The sequence below is a fragment of the Corapipo altera genome, unplaced genomic scaffold (genome assembly GCF_003945725.1).
Source record: "Corapipo altera isolate COAL_440 unplaced genomic scaffold, ASM394572v1 50, whole genome shotgun sequence".
In the NCBI taxonomy this organism is placed as follows: Eukaryota; Metazoa; Chordata; class Aves; order Passeriformes; family Pipridae; genus Corapipo; species Corapipo altera.
This window is the reverse complement of record NW_020884889.1, coordinates 5,878,627-5,906,210: the sequence shown is the minus strand read 5'-3', so window position 1 is coordinate 5,906,210 and position 27,584 is coordinate 5,878,627. Positions and strand designations below refer to the sequence as shown.

Here is a 27,584-nt window from a genome sequence, read left to right as displayed (position 1 = left end):
GCTGAGCTAAACTTACAGGGTTGTGCAGTTGTAGCTGGGAATGAGGCTCCTGAGGACTTCTAATGGACAACAGCTGTAAATAGCACAGAACAAAATAAAACATGTTCTCTTTTGCAATTGATGAATACAGCCTTAACAATTCTTACCTCTTCTGTATATTGGGAGAGAGCTCAGCATCTTAATTAAGAAGTTCTTTCCCCAGTTAAAATAAGAAAAACAAAAGAAACTCTAAGCAAGGGTTTTCTCATGTCAGAAACCCAGAATAGTTTGCCATAATTCTGCTAATTGCAATAGCATGGGACTGGCAGAGACCTGAGTTCTGCTTTTCCTCTGAAGGCTCATCAAAGTCAAGCTCATCTTACTTATATTCAGTGTTGGAAAAGCTTCTGGAGCTTCCAGATCTTAAAACTCAGGAAATAGGAGGGCAGGGGAAGAGACCAGAGATTACCTACGCTGTTTCCCTGTGGGTGACAATGGAGGACCCAAAAGTGTGCAGGTCCAGCCAAGGAAATCTCTCTGTTCCAGTTAAAGCTTCATTTAAAGGATCCCTTCCTGCCAAGCACATCCTCAGCTCTGACATCCCACCCACAGGAGAATCATAACCAAAGTATGTACAAGCAAGGAAACCACAGAGCTTGTTAACTGCCTCTTCCCTTCACAGGAGCCATCACAGCCAAGTCCCACATCCTAATGCTGCTCCCCCAGAGTGCTCCCAGCATGAAAACTAATGAAGCAGCAAATAGAGCAAAAGCTGATGACATGGCCATAAAACTTGCTACCCTTGAAACACCTGGAAAACAGCAGGAGTCGCCCAAACCTATGTTTTACAGCTTATCCAGTTACTTTTCTGCTTTGGAATTATTGTGCTAACTGCAATTAGCATTAGAGCTCATGAAAGTAGTGGACAAAGCACTGGCCAGCTACACTCTGCACTCAACTGGCAGCACCATGCAAGATATCTCCACTCAGTTCAGCTTCTTCACTTCCTTCCTGACTTCCAACATCCCCATAACTGCAGTCCTGACCAGACTACCTCAGTACCACCCAGTGCAGCTTATTGGTTTCTATCGGTGTTCAGCTGCCCTTCTCTCTGTGCTGTTTCAGACCCCCTTGTACTATTTCCTGTGCCCTGCTAAACCTATCTTCAGAACACGCAGCCTTACATCCTCTCATGTATCTCCTTCCAGGACCAGAACTGAGCTTAAGTCTTGAGAATCCTCAGGCCAACACTTAGGCAGCTCCCCCCGAAGTTTTCAGGAAGCTGCCAGAAAGCTGAGGTTAGCCATTTATCTCTGCAAAGCCCACATGACACATAAGCTTCTCTGGGAATGTAAATAATAAAAAGGGAAAGTAGAGGAACCTTTTCATGCTACATAAAGCCTTATCCAACAAATCATGTCTCCTTACGCTGTGTTACATTTTGACATGCCTGGAATATAACATGGCACCAACAATACCCAAGGTGAGAGATTAAAGAACCTCCTGCAAAACTTCGAGCAAAGAATCTTTGAATAATAATTTAACTAATGTATCTCCTAATTCCCATCTCTCCTTCTCTTCACTCATTTTTGACTGTGGATATATGCATGAAAATAAGGGCTTTGTTCTTTAGTCTTGCTAACTTGCTGCTTAATCTCCTGCCTCTCAGGATCCTTCTCTAGTCATGATATCACTAAGGTTCACTAAGGGGTGACTTTAATGTCACTAATCGTGACATCAGTTGGGGAAAGAGAAGCCTGAAAGAAAGGAACAAAACCCCATTAACACAGCAGTGTCCTTCATCAAGAGGAGCATAGAAAGGAAAAGAAATGCAGTTCCAGATGCCCTTACTTGGGCTGCTGTTCTAAATTATTTCAAGCTGAGATTTGAGCCATGCCATTTATAAAGGCACAGGGCATCGAAACAACACAGGCTGGGATTTTTTAAGGAGTCAAAGGGGATTATATACACAGCATGTGAGAAATTCAACCTAGATCCAGGACTTGACTGAAATTTTTCTGGCTGTGCCTCTGCATACCTCTCTTCCCTTTACACAAGCCCAGGGCCATTAAGACACAGGCTTTTTTTTCTGCTTTATGCCCAAGTACAACATCACTATCGTGACTGTTACACAAATCAAAGGGTCAGGTTTACCTGGGGATACAGTAGATAGAAACCAAGAAAGCTAAATTCTCCCTACTTAACTAGCCGAGGCCAACACAGGGTATTCTGTGAGTAAATGATGGGTAAACAGGACCATGATGTAGCTCTTCCATGTCACAGCTGCATCCTGTCCTGGATATATCTGATATGCCCAAGGCTGCATAGTTATGCAAAGCCAGAGAGAAGCCAGGATATGGTGTGATGTACAATGAATATATTAAAGTATGTTTGTAAAAAGCATCAAATACTGAGATCACAGAAAACATGAGACTGGTCTCAGGCAGAATCTGTATCAGATATTTTTTCCCCTCCTGAAACTTTTCCACTAGTAGTCAGTCTTTCAGTTGCCTTAAGACAGAAAAATGCTTTCCTTTCTATTCCCCCCTCGCCTCATATTGCTGTCTCCTTGCTGACCCTATTTTTGGCTAAATGCTCCAAAAGCAGACACATCTTAAGACAGAGGCAAAATACAGTCTAGCAGGATCAGCTGTTGTTTTCCAGAATTATCAATAAGCTCTCCCTTTCTTAAATAGGTCTATATTATATGTATTATTACTGTTACCTATGGCAAAGAAGTGAAATTACAAATTGTCTCAGCTGCCTCTTCTCTACTTTCCTAACTTGGTGGGGAAATTTCAGACTGCAAGTTGCTTGGCAACCTCCTTTTGTGTATGTATTTTATGAATTCATTCACCTCAAATCAGAGATGATCAGGGAGCTGAATATGAGTACAGACTGCTCAGCCTCAGTTCAGCTTGACATCCTACTACTGCTGGGTTTTAACTCCAGGAAATTGGTAAGCAAGTTGTCAAGTCCGTTTTGGGTGAGCTTCCAAAATACCAAGCATGAATACTGAAGGAAGCATGAAGCACTGCCATTATTTAGCAGGACCTTCTGTGTGACCGAAAACAAAGGAAACCCAAATGAACTAATTCCTGTTCAAATCAAAGTGTACCTCTTGGGGAAGACTGGGGAACAACTGAACCTTATTTTCAGAACTTACACCCATGGAAAACCTACTATAACCTTTTGCAATTTATTTCAGTTTTTAACATTCCCATCATAAGTGTGTGCACCTGCATTTGTGTAGCTGAAATTTCCAACCACTGCATCATCCATTTCTGGGTATGCCAACTCAACATTCACTGGCATATCCTGTCTCCTTCTGCACACCTTCTAAGCTGCCCAGATATCATCCAACTTCAAAACTGAAACCATGCAGGTACCTTATTAGTCTGCTAACAAGCAAGCTACCTTGCATTACCTCCTCCCAGAGCTGTCACTAGCAGAGGAGTTCCTCTACCTGGGTGCACCTCCCACATCTGTGCTCACTACTACTGTCTGTCTAGTCCCCTCAGCCAGATTCCAAGGGCCTGAAACCAAGATGGGGGACAGCTGGTTAGGAAGAAGTACTGCCAAGAAGGATCAGGGAATTATAGCAGATGAGTTAGTGATGCAGAGCAGTTGCAAAAATGGCAGCTCTCCTGGGACTTACTATCAGGCAACAGCACAGCTAAGGCAAGGAATGCTGTCACTTTGCTCTGCTCAACCCAGCAAGCAAAACCAAATAGCTGCAGTGCTGTGCCCACTGTTGTCCACCATAGTTTTAAAATTTATTTGATGAAAACTGAAAAACTGTAGAAGGTTCAGGAGTCCTAGCTTCAGCAGAAAAATTGGAGAAAATAGGTTTCAGACACAGAAAGTAAAGATGAACAGAGAGGAAGAATATAACCTTTAAATTGCAAAGGGCTGCTATAAAAAGAGATTGCAATCAGTTGTCCTCGCTGTCCACTGGGACTAGGTTGCATAAAAAGAAAACAAGTTTTTATCAGCTAAGCCAGCCTGTAGTGACCCGACTGCCTTCACTGCTGTGCCAGCACATTCACCCTACCTCCTGCTGAGTCCTTGATGCAAGTTCATAAGTCTTGCATCAAGCCCCTCCACTTGCCCAGAACAGTGTCAGCACGAGGCCTATAGCCATAAGTCATGCTACCTCTCCCTTTAGAAATTCAGCCCATGATTTCTCCTACTCCTCTAGAATTAGCTCTGTGTTCTCAGAGCTGCTGGAACCACTACTCCAATCAACAAGGCACCTCAGCCATCTCCTGTGGTCTCTTTGATGCAAGGTGTCTACTTACTACTTAATATTAGGCACTTTGAAATATGTTAACAATTAGCCACTAGTGACTAATCAGAAATATTTCATCATCGTAATATTGTGACATCATTTGGGCTTCTTCCCACATACAGGTCAGAATTATTTATGAAAAGTTCTGTCTTGCCTGCTCAGTTAGTGACAGTCCCACAATTTTAAGATTGGAGTAATATAATTAGTGGGTTTTCTTTCATTAGAAATGATCTTGTAAAGCCCTTCTACTATCCTTAAGAGTATCAGTTCTCAGCTTCTGTGTATGTGCCCCTTGAAAGGCCTAAAAAGCAACCACTAAGATCAGCTCCATCCTATGATCTAGCTAGCTGAGGTAGGGAGCTCCAGATTATCTGTCAAAAGGCAGGCAAAGATCTGTCACCCCCTGCTTCTATAACACACACATTATGGTCTTAATTTGTTCTGTGGCAGCAGGCAATTTCAGATATTTAAGTATTTTGTACTGCCATGGCCAGACCATCAATCCGTATGTATTTCAGTCAGCATGGGAAAAACAGACTGTCTGGCAGAGATGCAAGCCTTCTGAGAGATGGTAAGTAGGGAAAAGTAGTATTTTCAAGTTAGGTATAGATGAATTTCACCTTCTGGGGTTTTTGTGTGAAGATAACACTGACCTTCGAAGAGAATCAGTCAGCGGATGCTCAGAAGACTGGAAGACACTGGAACAGAGATCCATCAAAACAGACTGTACAGTGGTCTCATTTAGTATGATTGGAGAAGTGGCAGCACTGCCCTAAACTGTCCCATGACTAAAAGAAGGTGCAGGCAGGAGATAAGTGCAGCAGAGACCAGCAGGATAACTGCTGTAACAGGCAGAGTGCAGAGATCCGTAGAGCTATAAAATCCATGGGCTGTTTTCTGGGAGAAGGATTTCATCTGAAATGAAATCAGGCAGGAGGAGCAGCCTGAAAAAGCTTCCATTGTCATAAAAATATCTCCCTGGGTAATCCACAGTGATGGAAAAAGGAAACCCTGGTAATTTATGTGACAGTTTAATGGGATTTTGGTGACATACGATACTTTAGAAAGAATTTGCCCAAATAGGACAGACAGGACTCTAATAAGGCTTCAGCTCCAAACCAGCAATATTTTCGCCCCTTGCTTTTACATTTCATTCTACATATCTGCTCCTCACAGCTCATCTGTCTCATTTGCAAGGTACATTTCAACAAAGCAAGAGCAACAACTGCACTTTCTAGTTAGATCCCCCACCAGAGACATCTACGATTATCTGATCCCTGACGGGATCAATCTGCCTTTGCACCTACAGGGCAGAGCATCACTGAGTTGTGAACTCTGAAGCATGAGCTGCCCTCCAGCCACATCCCCTGCTCTGTGGATGGCACTAATAGCTTCTGTGCAGAAATTAAGGGCAGCAGATGGACAGTCTGGAGCAGGAGTCACTCGCAGAGGGGGTGCCCCTGGAACACACTCCAGGAGCAAATGGCTTTCACATGGTGAGTGATGCCTCAACCCATGTCTCCTGCCTACAAGAGAAACAGCCTTTACCCCCCAGTACAATACCCCAGGCCCTTCACTGCCATTGCTTCAAGAGCAGGCAGAGCAGTGAGAAGAATAACTCAGAGCACTAAATTCGGGTGAATCCAGGGTTAATGGGATGAAACTCCACAAAGGAACATTTAGGCTGAATATCAGTGAGTTACACTAAAGAGTCTTCCCTGTGGAGAGGTAGAAGTTAACATTAAAACTACATCGCCCAGAGCACAAGAAGTCATTCTGCACACAGCAATCTTGCAGTAGCTGGAGACACAAATAACCCAACAGGCATTTGTTTTCTTTACTAACTTCAGTGGATCCAGTTGAGAAGCCCTTATTTTGCCAGAAAAATCTCCTTCTGGGAATCCACGCGGGAGAGAAATGGTAAAAAGTTGTGTGAAGACCTCAATATTTTGTCCAGTCTTTCTGTGACTGCAGTAGGCCAAGATCAACTGAGGACTTGCACAGGGGCCTCTTAGCCCTAAAATGGGCATGGAAAAACAGAGCCTCTGTCAGAACCTCTTTCACCACTGGGAATAACAGTCAAATTTAACAGAAAAACAAGTTATCTATTGTGCAGTACTTCAAGCTGTTCTGCTCCTCAAAAAATAAATTCTATAGTTTATAACAAAAAGCTCTTTACTATCTATACAGAACAGATTTAAAACCCACCTAGTACCACCTGCAGCATTATTCTTAAATACATATTGTGCCTTTAAGAGACACAGATCCATCTCTGCCTGTGACTTGAGGTCTTCCTCAGGGAATGACTTGAAAGAAATAAAATATATATTAAAAGGAAGTACAATCAGAGCCTCTCATTGTCAAAGGGATAAAATATCAATTTTTGTTAAGATAAAAAGCATTACAGATTGCCTCTGATGGGAAAAATTAAATTCTTGGTCTTCACTTGATTTGATATTTATCACTTCATTGCTCCAGAAATATTCTAGTAGGGAATGTTTCTTAAAAATATTACTGTGTATTTCTCCTGCATTAAGCAAATTATGAGAGTTCTAAATTGTGTGGTTTCGTACATGCAAAAAAAAAAAACCCTCAGAGAAAAAGAAAACAGAGTCTATGAAAATGTTTTCTAACACTTCACTATGTCAACAATTTCACAGTAAAGGACCTTCTTCAGGTTGACCTAATTTGTGGCATCACTAAATTGATTTTTACATCATTGCTGTCCAAGTCTATCCTGAATCTTGGAATTACATTACCCAGAGCTGATCCCAAAGGAAATTCTTGCTTTCACAAACAAGAGATAGATAAGGTAAAAACTATCTCCAAATTTTGACTAGTGAATTTTGTCTTCATGGCAAGGTCTTAGATGAACTCCCCAAACATCTGAGCAAGATAAAGGGTCAACATAAAAGGTCTTTCAATCAGATCATCATGGGAGCAAAACTGACATTGGCCAATGTTGAGTGACAGACCATAAGCAGAACATAAGTTTTTCAAGGAAAATAACAGATATGAACCTTGAAGTTCATACCATATTCTTTTCAAGCAGTTCTACTATGGAAAACACTCTAAGGATGAAGAAGGAATCAGGATCATACAGCATAATCAGAATCCCAGAATACTTGACAAAACTAGGTGGACCAAAATCTGCCACTACATAAAATAGGTAACATGCAGAAATTTCAAACAGTGTGTGGTAAGACTAAGCAATTGCTGTCTCAGATCAGTAAGTTCTTCCCTTCAGATGATAGCAAAATGATATCTAATGGATTATGTCTTTCTACATCAATCACTACAGGGAGCAGAATGTCAACTAGGAAGACTAGTCTGAAGAAATAAGATGGCAGGAAGGCTAGGGAGAGGGGAAAATGTTCTTTTATCCCCACAAGTTGTTACAAAACACAGAAAAAGCTACTCATGACTAAAGGAGTCAGGCTGCTGAACACTCTTGGCAGTCCCAGAAGGAACAGAAGTGGAACACATGATGTCCTTCCTCAGCACTCCATGTATCACTGCAAAAGTGGGAGTTTTCACATAAGAGAGCTTTTTGTTCTTAATTTCATTATTTTGTAAGTGATGTTCAGTTTATTTAAAAAAAATTCTTCAGCAGGTTCTTTTAGGGGAAATAATTTAACAGTACAAGTGATGGCTCCTAATCAGTTTGAATTTCTGATGTGTACTACACAGACTAACTTCACAAAGCTGACAATGCAACGTTTCCTCAATCCTGATGCCTTCCTGAATTTTCACCCCAACACTTCCCCCACAGAACTTCAAACTTTTTCAATTGACCCTTCCACAGAATCCTTCTGATGAAGCTCAGCCACTCTATACAGCCTGTATAATCCACAGCATGAGCTCCTTTCTTACTTGCCATAAGAAACACTCATATCGAAACCATTATATTCCAGAGAATTCATCTCCTGCCGCTTCATCTCCTGCTCTGTAAACTCAGTGCTTTTAAAAGAAACACTTACTTATATAAAAGAAAATCCCTGTAAATCATGGTCATGACAGCCTAATGGCTAGCACTGCAAAGATGATTTATCTTCCTGCTGTATCTAACAAAGCTTCTTGTGCTAATACCTTGTTTTCAAAATATAAAGAGACTTCTAAGTGATGTTTTCTAACTACAAGAATATAGTTAATGAAAAACGCCTTAGATCAAAAATAACCTTCACCTGACATCTAACATCCCCATCAACCCTCAAAAATCAAAAGATCTCCTTGAATTACTTTTTTTTCCTGTATTATTTAGTGTATTTCCCTCATGGATGAAGAAACCAGCTATTCAGTTTCACTGCCTGTTTATAATCCAAATTCATTTTAGAGTTTGCATGCATTAGCTGCATGCTTTAATTTGATATATTTTATTTGATTTCAGTCTATTAAATTACATTTGAGGCAGGTTATATGGCCTCATGGGGAGCACTACCCTTTGTGCAAACAGTAATTATTTTGTCTGGGCTGAGCCTAATTTCACGTTACATCTTGATAGGCTGACAAACAAGGTCATGTTGTCTGCATGGCAAGTGATTGTCCAACTAGTGGGAGAGATTTCTGACAAGCTGGATGGTGGTTCCTGGGAGTATTCTGATTAAAAGGGTATGATCTAGGATATGAAATTAAGGGGCAAGCCATCAATTATGAGCAGTAGTGTTATTTCAAGTGTATCTACAGACCTTCTGCATAGCTTGCAAAGCCATCACCTATGCCAGCTCAGAGTCTATAAGCATCTCACAACATGTTTATTGCTCATTCATGGTTAGTAAGGGCTAAAAATGGGGAAAATAGGGATAGTGGGGGCACCACAGCCTCTGAAACTCCCCGAGTCCTTCATCTGTCTCTTGCTCACTCTTTTGCCCTCTGGCCAGTAGCTCTTTGTGAAGCACAATTCCCATGTGTCAAGTTGTGCCTCGTGGTGACCCTCAAGCCATTGTTTTTGTGCCCTTTCAAAAATGCTTGACAAAACTGTCACAGAAGGAGTTTGGCATCTGGAAGCTGTGACAGACATGATATGACCTGATTCATAAAACACAGCTAAACAGCTTGGGCTGCCAGAGGCCAGGATTTACAATGTCTAAGAATGGCCTGCTCTGCTAAGTGCACTTTCCTACTCCACAGCAATACAAATTCCCATGCTGTTTGAGGGTGACCTGCAACACTGTGAATTGACAAAGCAAGCAAGACACTAATCTTTTTTGAGCCTACCCTGTCCACTGCTGGTCAGTATGGGGAAAGAAGGACCTCTGCTCTGGTGGCACCTTTTTCATATGACTACAGGAGTAGGGAGTACTAAAAAAAAAAAAAAAAAAAATAAAATCAAACCCTCATTTTTTTCAGAGATTCTCCCAGCACAGCAAGCACAAAGAAAAAGAAAAATCAAGTGACAGATAGTTTTTGCTGTGTTATCCACTACAGCCTCATTGTTAAAATAAAAGCCTCCCTGTATTTCTATTTCCAGCAGGCATAGCCTAACCAGCAAGGAATTTAAGGATTTCCTGCCCTCTTATCCATCTACCTATTTTCTTCATCTCTACTTCAATCATTAGTTACAGCCTTCTGGTAGGTGCTCACCATGGGACCTAAACATCCTTTGGGAGACCTGTCAAAGTCATCCTGATGCCAGTGATAATAAACTCCATCTCACTCATCTTCTCTTGAAACACTTATTAGACTGAAAATTACATGTTTCAAGTGTGTTCCAAGTTATGAAAGCAGGACTTTACAGAAAAATCAAGTAAGTTGCCCAAGGATAAAATAAAAATCAGTGTTGGAAGCTCCACATCGGTCTCCCAAGCCCCAGTCATGAAGAATTCTGTGCCATCCATGCTCACCCTAGAAGTGAATTTCTATGTAATCCATTACTTCAAATCACTTCTTCCTCTTTTCATTAGCCATGAAAATGAATTGAAATGTGCACTTAAACATAACCAGTAGAGCCCTCTCTCAGTTATATTATTTGTCCTATACCAAGATCAGTTGCCATTTTCATTCTGATACCTACCCATCCTTACCAAAATTATCAAATACACACACATTTGCAGAGCACTATGATATTCTTTTATCCATCACTATTATGTCATGTTTTCAGACTTGGGGAAAAAGTGAGAGATGATATGAAAGTAGTAAGGGAAAAATGAGGAAATAAAACAGGATGTTGAAGAAGGTCTCTCTGGTTTGCTTGAAAAATAAAACAAGTAAAATAAAATTCTGAAACATTTGGGAGACTCCAAAGAAAACTCCATAGTGTCTTTTAATATTTTCCCTAAGTTATCTACAAGTCCTTCCTTATCTGTGGGCAAAGCCATACCTCCAACCCCATTCTGACTTCTTTATTTACTCATACTTATCACCTTTGCCGCTGTCATGTTTTAATAAAAATTTCAACGTATTTTATTTAATCTCATTATTTCCAAGACAGAGAAACAGCATCCAGGCTAAGCCAGAAAAATCTTCAAGACAGTTTATTAAGCAAATTCAACAACGAAAGACGAGTAAAAGTTTATAAAAAGAATTGCAAAGTGGCAAGGAAAATTACTTCCCCCTCCCCTCCCCCAGCTAAGCAGCACAACAATTGCAATTGATAGAGCAAATTAAATTTTAAATGCACTGGTGATTTGATGGATGTCATTTTCTAAGTGTTACAGCCACATAATAAATGCCCTGAAATGATACAGAAGTCCAAGTTTAGCTCTCTGGGAACACTAGTGCACTTTGCAGTATCTACCATGTCACTCGTCAACTCATTGATCTTATCAGCACATTTGCAGTCTGAGCATAGCAGCTGCCTCTGCTTGTTTTTCAGCAATTTCTATTTCTGCATTAGAAACAGGTGGGGAAGCTCAGAGAGCTAACAAGTTTCTCTTTGATGTAGAGATGGACAAATCCTCTCATTAACAGAATGGCCTTTTAAAAATCATTATGGGGTATTTTTAGTCCCATTTAATTTTGGTATTTCTGTATAATTGCAGCCCATTAATTGCAAATACTTGTTTCTAGAATCTGTCAGTTGTAGGAAACAGGAAGTATCAAGCCTGTGTTATCTACCAACTACTAGTTTCAGTGTATTGCTGCACTTACTTTACTGGTATAAGATTGGCTACATCAGTCACACAGGAATGGATCTTGTTCTCCAATTAGAGAAATTAAAGTTTGTTAAACAGGTCAGGCAGAAATCTGCATAGGCCCTCCCAGCAAAATCAACTTACAGGTGGAAATTAGAAATAGCAGGTGTTCAGAATTACAGATACAAGACCAGAAGAAAAACAAATGCCCACAGCGTATTGCAAATATGCTTTCTCAGTAATACTCTTGGAGAGATTAATATTAGGATCAGCACATAGAAATAGCATTTGATTAGGATCAACACATAGAAATAGTGTTTGGTACGTTTCACATGAGTGTGGAGCCCCTCACATGAATATGGGCAGAGTAGCTGAACAAACTATCTGCTTGCAGCTCTGGCAAACATGCAGTAAAGCTGCTCCATACAATCCAAACAGCTCCAAGCATTTGTAATACATGACTAGCTAGGTCAGCCTTTATCAGAAAAAAATGCATAGTTTGGAACATTAAATCCAGAAATTGGATTGTTGTTTTCCAGAAAGTTTTCAAAGCTATGAGGTATCAGTTGAATGACTTTTCTATTTTGAAGTCAGACACATTAGACAGTCTCTCCAAACCAGTCAGCCAAGATTTAAAAGCATCAAGAAACTTCCCAATTTAGAAGGATAAAGGTGAAAACAACATGAAAGTTATAATGCCACCCACACTGTTTCCCAACAGTCTGTTAGTTCTGTGTGTTGAGGAAGGGTTTGCCTGTGCAAGCAAAAGCTTATTGTTAGACTGAAAAATTCAAGAGTCACAGGATCATGAAAAACACCTCAGAGTAGCAGAGTTCCCTGTTAGCAGGACACACGCTGGGTTCTGTCACAGCCTAGCAATTCTTTAGCACAATCTGTGCAAGACTTAACAAACTGTCCCCTAAGATGAGTTCCAAACTAAAGGCAATGGTTTGCTAGAAGAGTGGCAGACCCCACTTTTTTCCCCACTCTTCCCAATCTTCCTATTCAAAATAGTTTGTTACCATGAGATCGTCAGGCACCAGAAAGCAATGTTTATCAAGCTCAATCTGTGTACCAGCACAGCCTTTCTGGAACAGAAAGGAAAAAATATTGAACCAGAGACAAAAACTGCTCTCTCTGATGGTGAGAGTGAGTATTTGGGTCCGACAACAGCTGGTACATGTGCTACACACCCTGGGCTTTCCAGCTACAGATTACTCTTTCACCACGCCAACCTGCCAGCTGTCCTGCCCCCAACCCTCTGATCACAGCTTGAGTAGTAGTTATCAATGACAAGGTACAACCAAACAGAAAGGAGAACAACTGGTCACTGGGACAGGCCAGCAGCTCATCCCCTCTTCTCAGAGTAATACTCCTTAATTACCTTAACAAGAGCAGAGAGGGCAGAGAACATATGAAAATAAAAAAATAAAAAAATTACATTCAAGCAACACTTCTACTGCTACAGACCTCCAATTTCTTACCTTACAGAAAGTTTTAACCTGAGGAACTTCTTATTGACCTTGTACCCAAAATGCAAGAGTGATCCACAAACTCTCACACCTTCAGCTCTACTGCCCAGAAGCAACAAGCTTAATGTAGGTGTTAAAGGGCAAACCAAACTACCTTTGAGCCAACCTACTTTATACATCAGTAGGTGCTCCAGACCTCATGATTTGTGAAAAACAACCACCTGTGCAGTATCAGACATGACCAATTGGGCAATATTGTGACCAGCTGAAGGAACCCCTTCCTGACCTGTGTTTACCTTGAGGCACAAGCATTGACTCTACATCCCATAGTAAAGATGTTGTTCCTAACAATATTTTATCTCCAGAGACAATCTGACCCTAAAATTATGTCCTCCCTAACCCATCTCCATCACATTGAGAATAGATTTAACTTAATTCAAATGCTTCTCTGGCTAATTTATATAGTACCACAGTGACCTTTTAGCATATGCCCCACAGGACTGTGTGTGACTGGAATTTATGGCCAGGCACGGAAAATGTGCAGCTCACTGAAATACAGGGGTTTTTTTCTATGCCATAGTTTGAAGTTGATAATAGGAATCTAGTAGCAGTTCAATGCTTGTTCACCATTTGAGGGAGTAAAAGCTGCCTGGGGGCTCTGCTGAGCTGTATTTCCATACCTTTACCAGAAAGAGATTGGCCACTGGAAGCACAACACCTGCAGGTTTCTCACAGATTGTTTTCACCTGAGGGAGAGAAGATGAATTTGTTTCCCCCCCTTCTGCTAAGGCAGGAATTTGGGCAACCTATCACTCCTATGGAAGCTTGTAGCTCCACTGCAATGAGGACAGGCACTGGGGTGTTGTAAGACAGGCATGTTCCAAGCAGCTGACTATAAATTTCCAAAGTAATAATAAGTAATACATACAACCAAACCATTTTAAGTTTCATTGATAATTTTCAATGCCTTATAGCAAAAATACAAGTAGTACCAAGCTCCTGTGAGAAGACACTTCTGAGGCACTTGACAAACCAATAATGAATTAAAATAATTATGACTAAGATATGGTAATTTAGATTTTCACGATGTTTAATTCATTAGTGTATCAGAAAAGGCTCTTATGTTCTGAAAGTCTGGAGCATAGCCAGTGCCAAGCACTACTGAGAGAATCATAGTATATCTTGAGTTGGAAGGGACCCACAAGGATCTTCAAGTCCAACTCCTGATGTTCTAGCCCAAGTCCATACCAATGAAGAAGATATTGCTAACTTATGTTCCAGAAAATGCTGCTGGTAATCAGATAATTTCTTCTCTGGAAAGGACATGCAAAGGTTAAAAGTCTCTTGAGAGACAAAAAAGACTTATAATTAAAAGAAGGAAAGATAGCAAAACAAATGCTAAAGAAAGGGCAGAAAATTCTGTAGCACTGCCCCCTAAGAAGAGGAGGGCTTAGAACAAATCTCCAAATTTCAGGAGCAAGTTTATTAAAAAAAAAAAAAAAATAGAAAATTACAGCTAGATGAAGAACACTACAAGTTATGTCATGTGAGATTGTTCTGTCATCATGCTGAATAAGACAAAGGGTGGGACAGAATGAGAGATTACCCTAATATTTATTTTCTCTTTTTGAAAAAGCCACTGTGGTTGTCTATGCTTCAGGGCCCATTTTTAGTATCCCTGTTCAGTGTTTTCCTTCCATTCCTCGCTGCCTTGACTACTGGGATTCAATACATTAATATGCATTTTGCCAAGCTCACAGAAGGCTGACCACAGTGTCAAAGCTGTGCTGGAAGAGTCAGTTCCACCAAACGCTGGGATTTAAAGAGCAGTTGATACATCATGAAAAATCCTGGCCTTAGTCTGCAGACAACCCTGTGTCTGCCTCACAAATTTCATGTTCTATTCAATCAGCTTCCACCTTTATGGCAGTAGGCTGAATACTCAAACAGGAGCACAGTTTTGCAGAAATCTGTCTGCTCTTTTTCAACGGGCTGCCACGGTGTTGTGACTGGGATATCAGAAAGAAAAGTATAAGAAGTGTTTGAAATTGAAAGACAATCTTGAAAAATTTTGAGCACACACCATCAGTGTTGCATACCTGGAGATCATTGCTTTGGTTTCAGATGCTTGATAAACTATCTATTCAAGTGGAAAAAAAATGTATTTTTCATTCTGTAATTATTTAGCACTGTAGAACACATGATAATTTTATTCAGTCTTTCTTCACTGCTGCATTAAAACAGGATCACAGTTTTCACAACAGCTGACTTTTTTTTTTTTCCTGTCACCACAAACAAAGTGTTTGGTACAAAGAGAGAGAGGAACCAGCACCTCTGTCTGGCAGCTCTGCAAATGAGGAGCAAATCTTCAAATCAAGAGAATACAGAGATTCAAACCTCACTATGGCAGATGCAAGAATAAAGAAAAAAAATGTTTTTCTCCAGCATTCTATAATCATCTCATTCAATTTCTATGCAGACTACAATCTGTTCACTTTTAACTATAATCAGAAATAAGGAGAAGGGATACTGAAGTGATGAAAGGAAGAAGCAGAACAAGTTCTGTAAATGGGATATGTTAAGGGAGTATAATGCTAGTGGACTCTTTCTTCATAAGATTGCAATTTGGACCATGTTAACTATGTAGGTATCTAGAAAAACAGTCTAACATCCTCTGTTCATATTCAGTTGAAATGCCATCTAATGGGGGGCCATCTGAGGAGCAGAGGCTTTCTTCAGCTCTTAGTTTCTCTCCTGAAACTGTCATCAGTAGTAGCAATGGTTCTTTCTTCTTGTGTAACATTTGCACTGTGGAAATCGCATTTTAAAAGCCTATCACACCTCTCCAGTGAAACCAGCCAGCACACAGACAGATAAGGGGAACTGGCTTGCTCCATATTTGGAAGGCAAACGTGCCCTCAGGGTTCAGCAGCATTGGCTATAGTGTGAACATGTGTGCTGGAGGAGGTATCTCATGCAATAACACTAGAGCAACAGATGTGCTTGCTGTTGGGAACTGTTTCCAACCAGCACAATGCCGGGTTATCACTCCAGCTGAATCACTACAGGCAGTTCTTCTGCCTGCTGGAAAGATCATTACCAATCAAAGCAGGTCATTCTACCTCCCTATTTCGACATTATTAGAGGAGAGCTTCCTTTAAAGTGTGCAGTTTCCTTTGGGGCGGACTAACTCCAATAAGGTGTTGATCTAATTTGATCCCTGTTTCACTAGGAGATATGTCATCTCCAGATTTGAAAAAGTTATTCAAAAGAAGAAAGCTTGAGCCTTTCATAATTAACATGCAACACCAGTTGCCATGCAGGGAGCAGGCACAGTTATAATAACTTGGAGTCAATAATTCATAAACTATAATGCATTATTAATCAATTATCGAGGCCTGAATTACATTTAATGAGATTAAGCTGATTGGAGCACTAAGCTGTTTGAGTCATATTGATTTAATCAATGTGCTTAATTAAACTGTGTACATTTTCCACATGATCATTATTTCCCAGTATCCTGCATAAGTGGCCCCTGTAATTCACATCCTCTGCTGTTCTTTGCTCAGGAATTACTCTTTGTTGCAATTTATATTTAAAGGTAAAGGGCTTGTTTCTTTCTAAGAAAATACCAAAGCTGCAAAACAACCATCTAAATAGCTTATACAAGCAAACTGAGAAATGTTAGAATATTTTTCCCAGCAACTATGTCTTTTTGATTCCATAGGCTTAAGATGAGAGCAAGCAAAGACACTTCATTAGTCTCACTTTATCGCTCATTCTCGTTCCAGGAGCATCTGCAGATTCAAAGGGCAGAAGCATCCTGCTATATCTATCCCAAAAACATTACTCTCTCCATCTTTAGAAATATGCTTAGACTCAGGCAAAAAATATGCTTCAACTCCCCAAAAGACTACATTTAAGATAAGCAGATGTCATTATCTTTTTTGACAGTATTCATAATGGTTTCCCCAGCCGTGCATAAAGAGGACATGTGATGACAGAAGAACATCTCAAAGTGACAGCTATTACAGATGTAAATCCATTTGCTTGTGTCATTTTTGTTTCATTTCCCTCACCCCTGCTGCTAATAAGCTAGGACATTTTGGTTTAACTTTAAACCCCACGATTCAGCTCTGTAAGGCTACACACTGCTAAAAGGACAGTCATCAGGTGTGTTGACTGGGGGAATACTCATGTCACAGTGAATAATCAGGATTATTAATGGGGATGACAACAGTACAACCAGCCATGAAGAGAGCTTTGCAGTTGCTTTCTTCATGATGTGACTAACAATCATTGTCCTGTCCCACTCTGCAGTGACACTGTTCTCAGTGGATAAAGGATTAACCCCCATGGTGACATATGATGCTCATGTCCTTCAGCTGAGAATGCAGCAATGTTGGGAGTCATCAGCTGAAGCAGTGCACTGCTGCACCACCCTACATCCATAGAAATCTTCATTCCTCTAAGGAATTTCTTTGGAACTGTTTCAGTTATTCCTCTGAATTAGCACTAACCAGGATGGCAGCTACTCTACATCACTTCAGAGGTGTCCTGCCCCTTCCCTTCTCTAACTAAAGGTGAGACCAAATCCACCCCAGCTCAGGGCACTGCCAGAAAATGCCTCCTGAAAAACACTCACATGGCAACGTAGAGTGTCCTTCTCTCTCCAATCATTTTGCATTTGGTGGTTTTAATTCCACCGCTCTGTTACCATTTGCAGCCTATCAGTGTCCTTTACTTTCTTAACAAGAAGACAATTTTATTCTTGCCTGTGCATCAGTGATTAGATGTTTTACTTACACTTCCCTCAAGAGTTACTCTGTCCATTTGCTCTGTCAGTTATAACAGTATCCTATGGCTCACAGGATCTACCCAGCTGTCTGCCAGGGAATTTAGTAGAGTTACACACTGCACATTTGCATGCATAAATAACACTGTGAATTAAGAGTTTGCAAACTATTACTCAGTACACATACATGCTGCTAACACTGCCTTCACTGGGCTCTGTGTGCTGCAAATCCAAGAAAATCAGAGCTCTGCAAACTCCTTCTAATTCACAGAGCAGCTGGCACAAAGACTGGAAGCTTTATCCTTCTCCCTGTTTCTGCATTCATTTGATAATGCTCTTAAAGTTCTTGAGAATCTCTCTCCCTTCAAAAGTCCCTTTAACTCTTGTCAGGCAGTGTCTAAGGCTAGACCTAGCAGAGCCAGAAATAAAGTCACCCTCACAGAGTCAGAATGGGAAACAAATGGCTTTATCACAAGACCTTGGAGGATATTGCAGTTCGAATGAGTAGCAAAGACATCCCTACTAGGTGGATGCTCAGTCTTCGCACAACAGCAGGAAGGGCAGATTTAAAATAAAACAGCAACCACAAAAACCCGACAAGATAGGTATTCTCAGTTTCTGTTTGTACAAGTCTGTGGAGCTGCAGAGCCCAGCAGGGACCACTGACCAGCCTCAGACTTTTGTTGCAGCCTCCAGGTACCCACAGACATCAATCAAGTTTGAATGGAGGTTGTCCAGTTTGTAACTAAGTGGTTGCATGACTGAGAGTCAAAGCACAGGAAGCCAAATAGTTCCCAGCTCACTTCTTTCTTTATTCATATCAGTTTCAGAACTGAGCATTAAATAAAAATTATTCAGTGTACTGCCATCACGTAAAGGGCAGATAGGAAGAGAAGAAGGAGAAAGGAGCCTAAAGTGAATATCAAAGCCTCACACAAACAAGGCGTAATGAAGGGAAGCAGCAGCCCATTTTTCTTCCCTTCAGCACACGGTGTGTGTGCAGTGCCTGTGAGCGTGCATGGCTTGTGCTTCCTATTAACAAGGTGCACGTTAATAAATTTAACTCAGACAAATTTAACCATCCTAGGGCCACATTAATCAAAAGCCTGACAAGAGCAATCTGAAAGAGGTGAGCAAGGGAAATAAAGCACAGCTGACACAGAGGATGCCATGCCCTCACTGTCCCTGGGCCGCTCCCACTCCATCAGCATCTCCAGTACCACAATAACTCCTTCCCACTGCACTCCTACTGGGCTGATCCTGCTGCCTTCCCAGTACTCCTCACCCGTCCAATGCCTCTTTATCTGTAACCTTTCCTACTCCTCATGTTTTTAACTAGAGAAGGATTTAGAGTACTCAAGTACAGTCATTTGCAAGAGCTAAGAACTCCTGGTGAGATTTGTGTTTTACCTGTGCCACCTGCATTATTGAAAAGAAACTCTCAAGGTGCAGATTAAATGTACAAAGGAGAAATAAATTTGATAGGAAATCAAAATGGCTATAGCTCATGCAAACTATGAATTGGCCAGAACCAGAAGGAAAGCACAAGGGCTATCAATTTGTATTTATTACCCATGTGCCCATTTGCCCAGTCCTGGAGCTCAACATCACTTCTCAGGCTGAAATACACACACATGGAGACTGTACAAAGCAACGGGAGTTGTTACAGAGAAATCTTCCACCCTTTGGTCCCTTCATATTTAGCGCTAAGTTGTTGCTTTTGAGTTATGTTTTTAGCATGGAAAACATTGACAAATAGGTCCTTCCACCAGCCAAAACACTTCACGGAGACAAGGGTGTGTTAAACAAGATGAGGAAACTGCGAAGCAAGCGCTGATCACAGCCACAAAGTAGCACAAATTACGCTAAGTGTGTCCCCAAAAGCCATAATTATCCAAGTTACTTAAACAAAATAAGCGCATACGTGATTATTCCGATTTGCCTAGAGGCATCCCCACAGCATAAAACATGGTGTGCTGCCTTGCTGTTCTTCCATTTGATGAAACAATAAATATTTTCATCACTTAAGAGTATTGGTGTTTACTTTTATAGTCTTGGAAACTTGAGAGGAGCTGTGTTGCCTTGACAATGTCTTTCCCCCAAACAATTTCTTTTTCAGTTAGACAACTGGGTTTTCTACATGTTCTATTTTGACTGAGTTCCACTGGTTTGTGGATAAATCTAGGAAGTCTTCAATCTTCTTGTATTGCAAGGCTTCAGAGGAAGGGTTTAGTGGCACATAATTTCATAGCATTTCAATGAGAACTGCAAGCTCCCATTGGCTTCAAATATTCTCATAAACCAGGAGATATTTATTTATGTTGAAAATAAAGAGGACTTTAGCCATATAATTGCAATATGAACTCAGATGCAGTAATTACAACAGTCTGAAACATTTGGAAGTAGTATCTCTCCAAACCATTCCTAGACACTTTATGAATCTTTCAGTAAACCTGTGCTGAATAAGCAAGCCAAGCCTTGACTTCACAGACAGGTTAATGGTCTTTGAAAACCTGCCAGACTCCCTTTTAACACCACAATAAGCAGTCTAATTTACCCTGAGAATACAGTGCTCCAGAAAATGGCAATGCCTCCTAACATTGCCACATTTATATCATGTGAAACTTCTTTTTTTGCTTTTCTATGACAAAACACACCTTTCAGAAAGTCCTCTCAAAGCCAAAGAAGTTTAAGTTCAATGTTTAGGACATTCACTCATCATATGACTGACTCACTCCAAGTCCTTGCTTTGATAAATCCGAATATTGACCTAGCTTTTGCTTTGTACCAGCATTGGAAAGGCCTCCTCACTTGGGGAGAAAAAAGTGTTAACTGCATGTCTCTTCCAGATGGCTTCAATCCTCCAATAAAATATTGCAACTTATTTTCTTTCAGTTGGCCCCTTAAGACCTGCTACTGCAGTGTAAATAATACTGATATATAATAATACTGATAATAGCAACACCAACAATCCAATTTTCTCTTTGACACTGCCTCCAGTTTCCACAGTTAAAGCTCAGTGTGTGCATGCATGTTACGAATTCCCATGTAGCCTGCACTTGGCTATTTTTTGTTAATATTTCAACCTAGAAAAGCATGTTCATGATCATCAATTTGCTAATTCAGGGTAAAGGCTCAATTTGTAATAAAATTATTGTAATAAAAAGGTATGAGCTCCAGATGATTACACTGTAATGGCAGCGTAACCACAGTGACTGAACTAAACCTGAACCAAAAAAGATAGCAATAATTATCACCAGCTCCAATATTTGAGCTTTCTTTTAGTTTATGCATGTAGAATGGACATTATAAGGAGTCCACTCAAATAGCTCCACATAACTCTGAAATGAGAATTCTGCAATGAGAAATTTGACCATATCACTGAATCCCTCTGGATACTGCTGGACTAGTGTCTAAGTGAGGTAATCAGATCTATTCATTTAACATCCAAAAATGTCTTAAGACAGTTTAAATACTCACACACACTTCCTCAAAGTTCTCAACCCATGTTACATGTGAAGAGTAGAGATTAAAAAAATAAATTAAAAAAATCACTGTGTGCCTTGTTCCTTACTCCGGAAAAAAGTTCAACCTACATATAAGTAGTTAGTCATTTAGGCTCTAAAACTGAACCTAGCCCAATGTGGTGCTGATCTGAATCTTCTTATCACTTGCTGTTGGGTTACAGAAACTTGCATAACTTAATCCTGTTCGTCAAGGCCACTGAAAGTCTAAATCTTTGGCTTTCACAATGAAAAATAACCATCTCTAGATATAAAATGGCAATTATAATATTTACCATTAGATAGTACATCATCAGTTAGTTCTCAGATAGAATGCAGAGAGCTATATTGTGTCCAGATGGATCTACTGGGCACACTGCAGGAGCTGGAATTTCACCAGAACACTTCAAGTGCTGCTCCAGCTAGGAACAAGTTATCTTGTACTCTTTTTTTTTTTTTTTTTGCAAGTTTTAGAATTTAAAATACATAAATCATTTCAATATGGAACATAACACTAAAAAAAAATTCTGTTGAATTAATTACTTGAACACGTTTTCTTTGTGGTTAGGTAATATTTGATATTGAACTTTGCAATTGTTTCAAATCATTAAAGAGAAATTTGAGGTGCAAAATGATGTCAGTTCTCCTCCTTTCTCCATTCAAACCTGTAAATTTTTAAATGCATTGTAACTGGCTATTCCCCATATTTAGATTTCTTTTTCTAAAATGAGAAAGGCAAGAAAAATCAGCATATTCACAAAACAGGTTGTCATTGTCACTGCTGACATGAGGACAACTCACCAGCATCTTTTTTAATGCTTCATTTGGCTACTTACAGAATTGCTCCAGGTCGTCTCTTTTTTTAGATTCTGGCATAGCAGTGATTGTGAGCAATGGGCATGGATTTCCTCCCAGTGTCTGGCAGAGTGTCTGCTGCCTCCAGTAAACCTTCTTAGGGTTCCTATTTTGTTCCAGAATATCAAGATGGGACTGAAAATGAAGCAAGGAAGCAGATTTATAAGGGAGTTCTTGGTCTATAAATTCTGATTTTATTCCACTAGCTGTATATTATTATTGATACTAATTTCATATCTTGCAAATTTCCCGGCTCCTCTCTTCTGCCAGTTAATATCACCATCTTTTGCATCTCACAAATATGCACAAGCCATTCACAATACATTATAATGCACTGAAGCTACACAGAATTATTTATTCTTATATCATGGCCTAGTTGAAGGTGTCCCTTCTCTTTGCAGAAGGGTTGGACTAGATTATCTTTAAGGGTCCCTTCCAACCCAAGCAATTGTATGATTTTACCTGAACAGTTCCTAGGTGCTTTTCTTATTATCGTAAAAAAATTTCTATGCATACATGAAATCCAAAAGAGAAGCATCTACTCTTTATATTTTAATAGGGGTTGTGTAGAAATGTGAGAAAAATCTTCCATTTTTGAGCATTTATAGAACTGATTGGTTAGCTGTCAAGCACATGCCAGTGAAACTCAATGACAACTCCATATCAGAGGCAGCCAAAAAGTTTACATCCAAGGAAAACGTTTTGTACAATCAGTAGTGGTAAATTTGAAGAGCGTCTTTCCAAGAAGTTACTCGAAAAGGAGATTTTCTCCCAACCCCCAAAGTTTGTGACAGTTTTAAACAATTCTTAAGTCCAACAGCTCCTTGAGAAATTTGAGAAAAAGAACTGGCAGCTTAGAAAAAAAGACTTCCTGGAACAAATTCTGATCGCCTCATTAGACAAACAGCCACTTGTCACCCACACACCAGATGATGTGTAGTTCTCTGTTTACACTGTAATTGCAAGTGGCAAGATGAGTGTAAGTAATGCCATTGCAGGGTGTTGCTAAGTGTTGTGGAACACCAGTTGTCTCTCAATTGGTAGAAATAGGGATAGTGTACTAGGCACACTTGTCCTAACAATACTTTAACTAAAAACACATCAATTCACCGAGCGACCCTTACACAGTAACTTATTGTCTGTACAACTCAGGGCTAAATTTTAACTGGTATTTATGGGACAAGACATTCCTGTTCCTCAAACCTTAGAACTCACCATCTTTCAGACTGCTTTCCCAGTATTGAAATAGAGCCATGTAAACACAGAAGTGAAATTTACAGTCATCTATGCTATAAAACAATTAAAATACTGCCAATAAAGTAAATTTAATTATTAAATGCATATAACAATCTCTCATAGATACAGAGAACTCAATATAATCATTTACTTATGTTTCTGGTACCCAGTGAAACTTAATTGGGTATAGCTGCCACTGAGATTTCAGCTAGATATCCAAACACTTAACACTGTGATGTAAAAATAGATAAATTACTGTTCATAAAAGAAATGTAATTACTAACGTACAAGAAGTAATGAACTGCAGAGTGCGTCCAGTTCAAATAGGATTCTGCACTGTGTACTTCCTGCAAATATGCCTGTGACTATTAAATATATATGATATTTAAAAACATTTTCAAATTACTAACTCCATATACAAGTTTATCTTCTTCTCCAAAGCACTATGTGTTTAATTGAGCCCTTGGGTTCATAATCATTTTTAATTTATTATTGATATGTAAAACCAACACACTTCACCAGTGGACAAGTGCTTTAAAATGCAATCTACTGATGCACAAACCTGATTTAGTTTATTTACTGTGGAAATTAAAGTAAAATGGAAATGCGTATATTGCATCATTCGACATTTTAAATTAGCCCAAGCAAAGAAGCTATTTAGAATTATTAGAGGCAATGATTTTGCTTTGGCTAAAGAGCTGGACAAGACAATCTATCAATCTTTCCCTACCATAATTTCCATTTACCCAACTTTATGGTCCTTATTGGGTCTAAGTTAATTTTAACTTTTCCTGGGGCAAATTCCCTTTAACTTCAATGAGCTTTTCATTTGAAGAGACAGTGAAATATTTAAAGACCTGGTCCTGCAAGTGTAGGAATAACATCTTTTTCATGTCTATTCTATTTATTCAGGAGCAGGTGAGATATTCAGGAATTCCCAGAGTGCACAAACTCTCCAAGTGTCTCTTGCTTTGTGCCAGCAGAAGACAGAAATCAATAACAGTAAAATAATCATGAGGCAGTGCATTTACGTGAAACAAGCATGATGGTGAATAAGCCCACCTAATCCTTCAGTATTGTATTTGTTTTTTCCCCCCACAGACTGTAGATATATGTGCCTTCAAGGCTACAGGTTAAACCCCACTACGGGAGCATACACTCTTCCTCATGGACTTTGAGGAGTAACTGGTACCCATAAGCCTGATAAGAAGTGAGCTGACAGACATGTTTTGGACTGTGAAGGCTTGACTGGCCTTCTCCCAAATACTGGAAGCAGTTTCTTTGAGCATCTATAATGGGATGCAAAGCAGTTGATGAGAGACTTGTTTGAGTGGGAATTAATCCAAGCCTAACTCTGCTGGCACGCCAAGCAGAGTGGTGAGTATGTGGGGGAGGACACTGTCCCCATGAAAGCACAGTCTCTAATATCTGGGTAGGCAAACCAATCCCATAACAAAAAATAGAGTGAGCTCAAACTCCACCAACCCACACCAGCATTTATTGCCCAAAAGAAAATGTATTCATAATGGGAATTGAGGGGAGAAGAAAGGGGAACTGATCTACTGGAACTGTGTGGTTTTGTTTTCAGTGACATCTTTCTGATCTTTGCACAGCTACTCCCAGAACTATTCATTTACCTTCTTTCATCCTACCTTCCTTTGAGACTTTTGCATCCAGTTATAGAGAAAGGACATTGGATGCCTTTCCAAGAAAATTTCCTTACCATCCACCCCTGGCCAGAAAAGGCCCTAGAAAACAAATCCTTCCCGAGGAATCAAACTTGGTGCAACTCAGCAATCAATTTATGCTTTAGAGTTGTATTCTTTTAGTTTCTGCACTGACAGCACTGGTGGGAGTGTCACAAATGCCTACTGAAACTCCAGCTGGCAGAGGAAAAAGTTGGTAAAGCATCAGATGAGATCCAGCACTGTGGTATTGCTGGGTGCAGCTCTGAAAACTGAGCTGTTACCCCCTGTCAGGAGGATCAGACAGCATGTCTGAGTTGTAACTGGCTTTAGCCCCCTGCTTCCCACCCCTCCAGGAGGAGAATCCTGCAACCCTAAGTGAATGGAGACACATTTGGTTTGCATTTTGACTGGTATGAGCACTAATGGTTTGTACCCCACATTTTCCTATACAGGAATTTCTCCTACAGCATTCTGTGCTTCAGAACTGGTAGGGGCTGCAGTTGTAAACAAGACAATGACACCATCATGATCATAGAGTGGTTTTGGTTGGAAGGGATCTTAAAGATCATCCAGTTCCAACTCCCCCTGCCATGGGCAGGGACACCTTCCACTAGACCAGGTACTCAAAGCCTCATCCAGCCTGGCTTTGAACACTTGCAGAGATGAAGTGTGAAAACAATCCTCCATCTCATCTCAAAATCTACACATACCCAAGCAGGTCCAACCTGTCAGGACCATTATCTTATCTAGGTGGACATGTCAGTATTACCATCATTGTGGAGTAGGTATAGGGGTAGTGGTAGGCCAGGTAACAGACATCATCTTTATGAGGGAACTTGATGCTGAAGGTGAGTGTGTAGTAGAACTTTCCTCTCATGCCTCCTCCTGCAGTTGCCCTGCAGTGGTAGTGGTTTCTGGAAGAAGAGAAAGAGGAGGAAAGTAAATATTTTTCACCTCTAGATGCACATTTGGAGAAGCCACAAGAGAACTAAGCATTCAGAGAAGCATCCACTCTGAATGAGCTTTCATCTCATGCTGTAGGAGGGGCTCCAAACTTAACCAGTCATTAAACAGAGGCTCCATATAAGTACAGTAAATCCAATTCCAGTATTGAGCAGGTACAAAAATATAACATACTACTAAACAATACCCAGTGACCCAGCAATGCACCTGCAGCCTGTATGAAAGGAGGAAACTTGGAGAAACCACAGCTCCACTGGACAGAGATCCAAATGGGGTCACCATGGTGAGTACCAGAAATCAAGGTGGTACCCCAGGTTCAGGGTGTCCTGGGATTCACAAAAGGACACAAAGACCCATAGGGAGTGAAGAGGCAGAACTGCATGTGGCAGTACAGAGCACTGCCAGTCACATGCTGCTGATGGATGGGAGCACTCTCACAGGGAAATAACAGTTTGCTTCATTTTGGGAAAATCCAAATAAAGAAGCAGCCAGCTAATACTAGCTCATATAGCACAATCCAGACATATTTAAACTAATGCATTCAGCTAACACTGCCATATTTCTTCAGATATCCAAATTATCTTGCTTAGAGATGCAGGTTCCTATTCACAGCTCTGAACAATGCCATGTGAATATATTCTGTGAAAAGCCTGGAGATTTAGAAAATATGAATATCCTACCAAACCAACTATTCAGTTCCACTACAGAAAGAAAAGTGATATTTCAGGCACAAAAATAAATAATAAATAGGACATACATAAAAATATTCCAGATACCATCAAAGGCTCTTTGTTGAGTAGGAAGAGGAGGAGAGCAGGTTTGGGTAGAGACTGAGCATGGAGGAGAAATGACCTCATAAAGATTTGCAGGTTGTGAGCTACCCAAAAAATTCTCTATTTTGGATCCCTCCTTTTTGAAGACTTCAGCCTCTCCCTCTCAGGGAGCAGTGAGGACCAATTGCTCCCTGTGAGGAGCTGAGCTTGATGTGGAAGCCAGAAGAGCTCACCAGGCAGGGTCAGCTCCCACAGCACCTGAGCAGGGCATGCCTGGGGACAGCAGATGAGTTCAACTACTGGTTCAACCACACATCCAGATCATCAGACAAGTTTGTGGTAGTGAGGCAGGTCTGAGTCAAGCCAGAAGGTTGGTCCAAGTGTCAGGGTCCAGGTCATCAGGGCTGATAGCAAAGCAGGAACGCAGCAGTGACTGAGCTGGAGCCTCCTACAACAGAGCTCTGGGAGGGGCTGGTCAGCATCATCAAGGTCTAACAGGGTGCACAGGTCTTTGACAGTGCCTTCAATAAAACTACAAAATCTTATAGTGAGCTTCTCAGTTTACTTTCAGGACCAGACCTCTTGCAGGAAACTTACTCTGACGAAGAGATGACTTCAGGCTGAGGAGGAAAGTTTTCTTTCAGCAGAGATGAAGAGACAAATCATGTACTTTAGGGAGAAGCCTCACAGCAAATTGCATCCATAAGTACATTTCAAACAATATTTTTCCCACATTGCACCAATTATGCTGTTGCTGAACCTTCTGATTCCAAAGGACTGTGAGGTTTCTTTGACAAATGTTATCATCAATGTTGCATTAAAATGCAAAATAGAAGAGGCAACCAAAAGATGCAATTTCAGCTCCTGAATTTTACAATACTAGTTTATTTTGCTGCCCTTCATTTTTATTCAAAGGGGAGGAGAGAAAAGATAATTATTCTTGTCAAATTCTCCAAAAT

General features: G+C 40.3%; 1 protein-coding gene across 1 annotated transcript in view; it reads right to left on the bottom strand.

Moving 5' to 3' along the window:
* The window catches only part of AGBL1 (ATP/GTP binding protein like 1), a 248,895-nt gene that overhangs the window by 166,496 nt on the left and 54,815 nt on the right, over positions 1–27,584 (bottom strand). Inside the window, exons 14-15 of the mRNA XM_027644667.1 lie at positions 25,659–25,803; positions 21,947–22,100 (exon numbers count right to left, since the gene is read on the bottom strand). Coding sequence (XP_027500468.1) covers positions 21,947–22,100; positions 25,659–25,803 — 299 coding nt within the window. The remainder of the gene's footprint in view (positions 1–21,946; positions 22,101–25,658; positions 25,804–27,584) is intronic.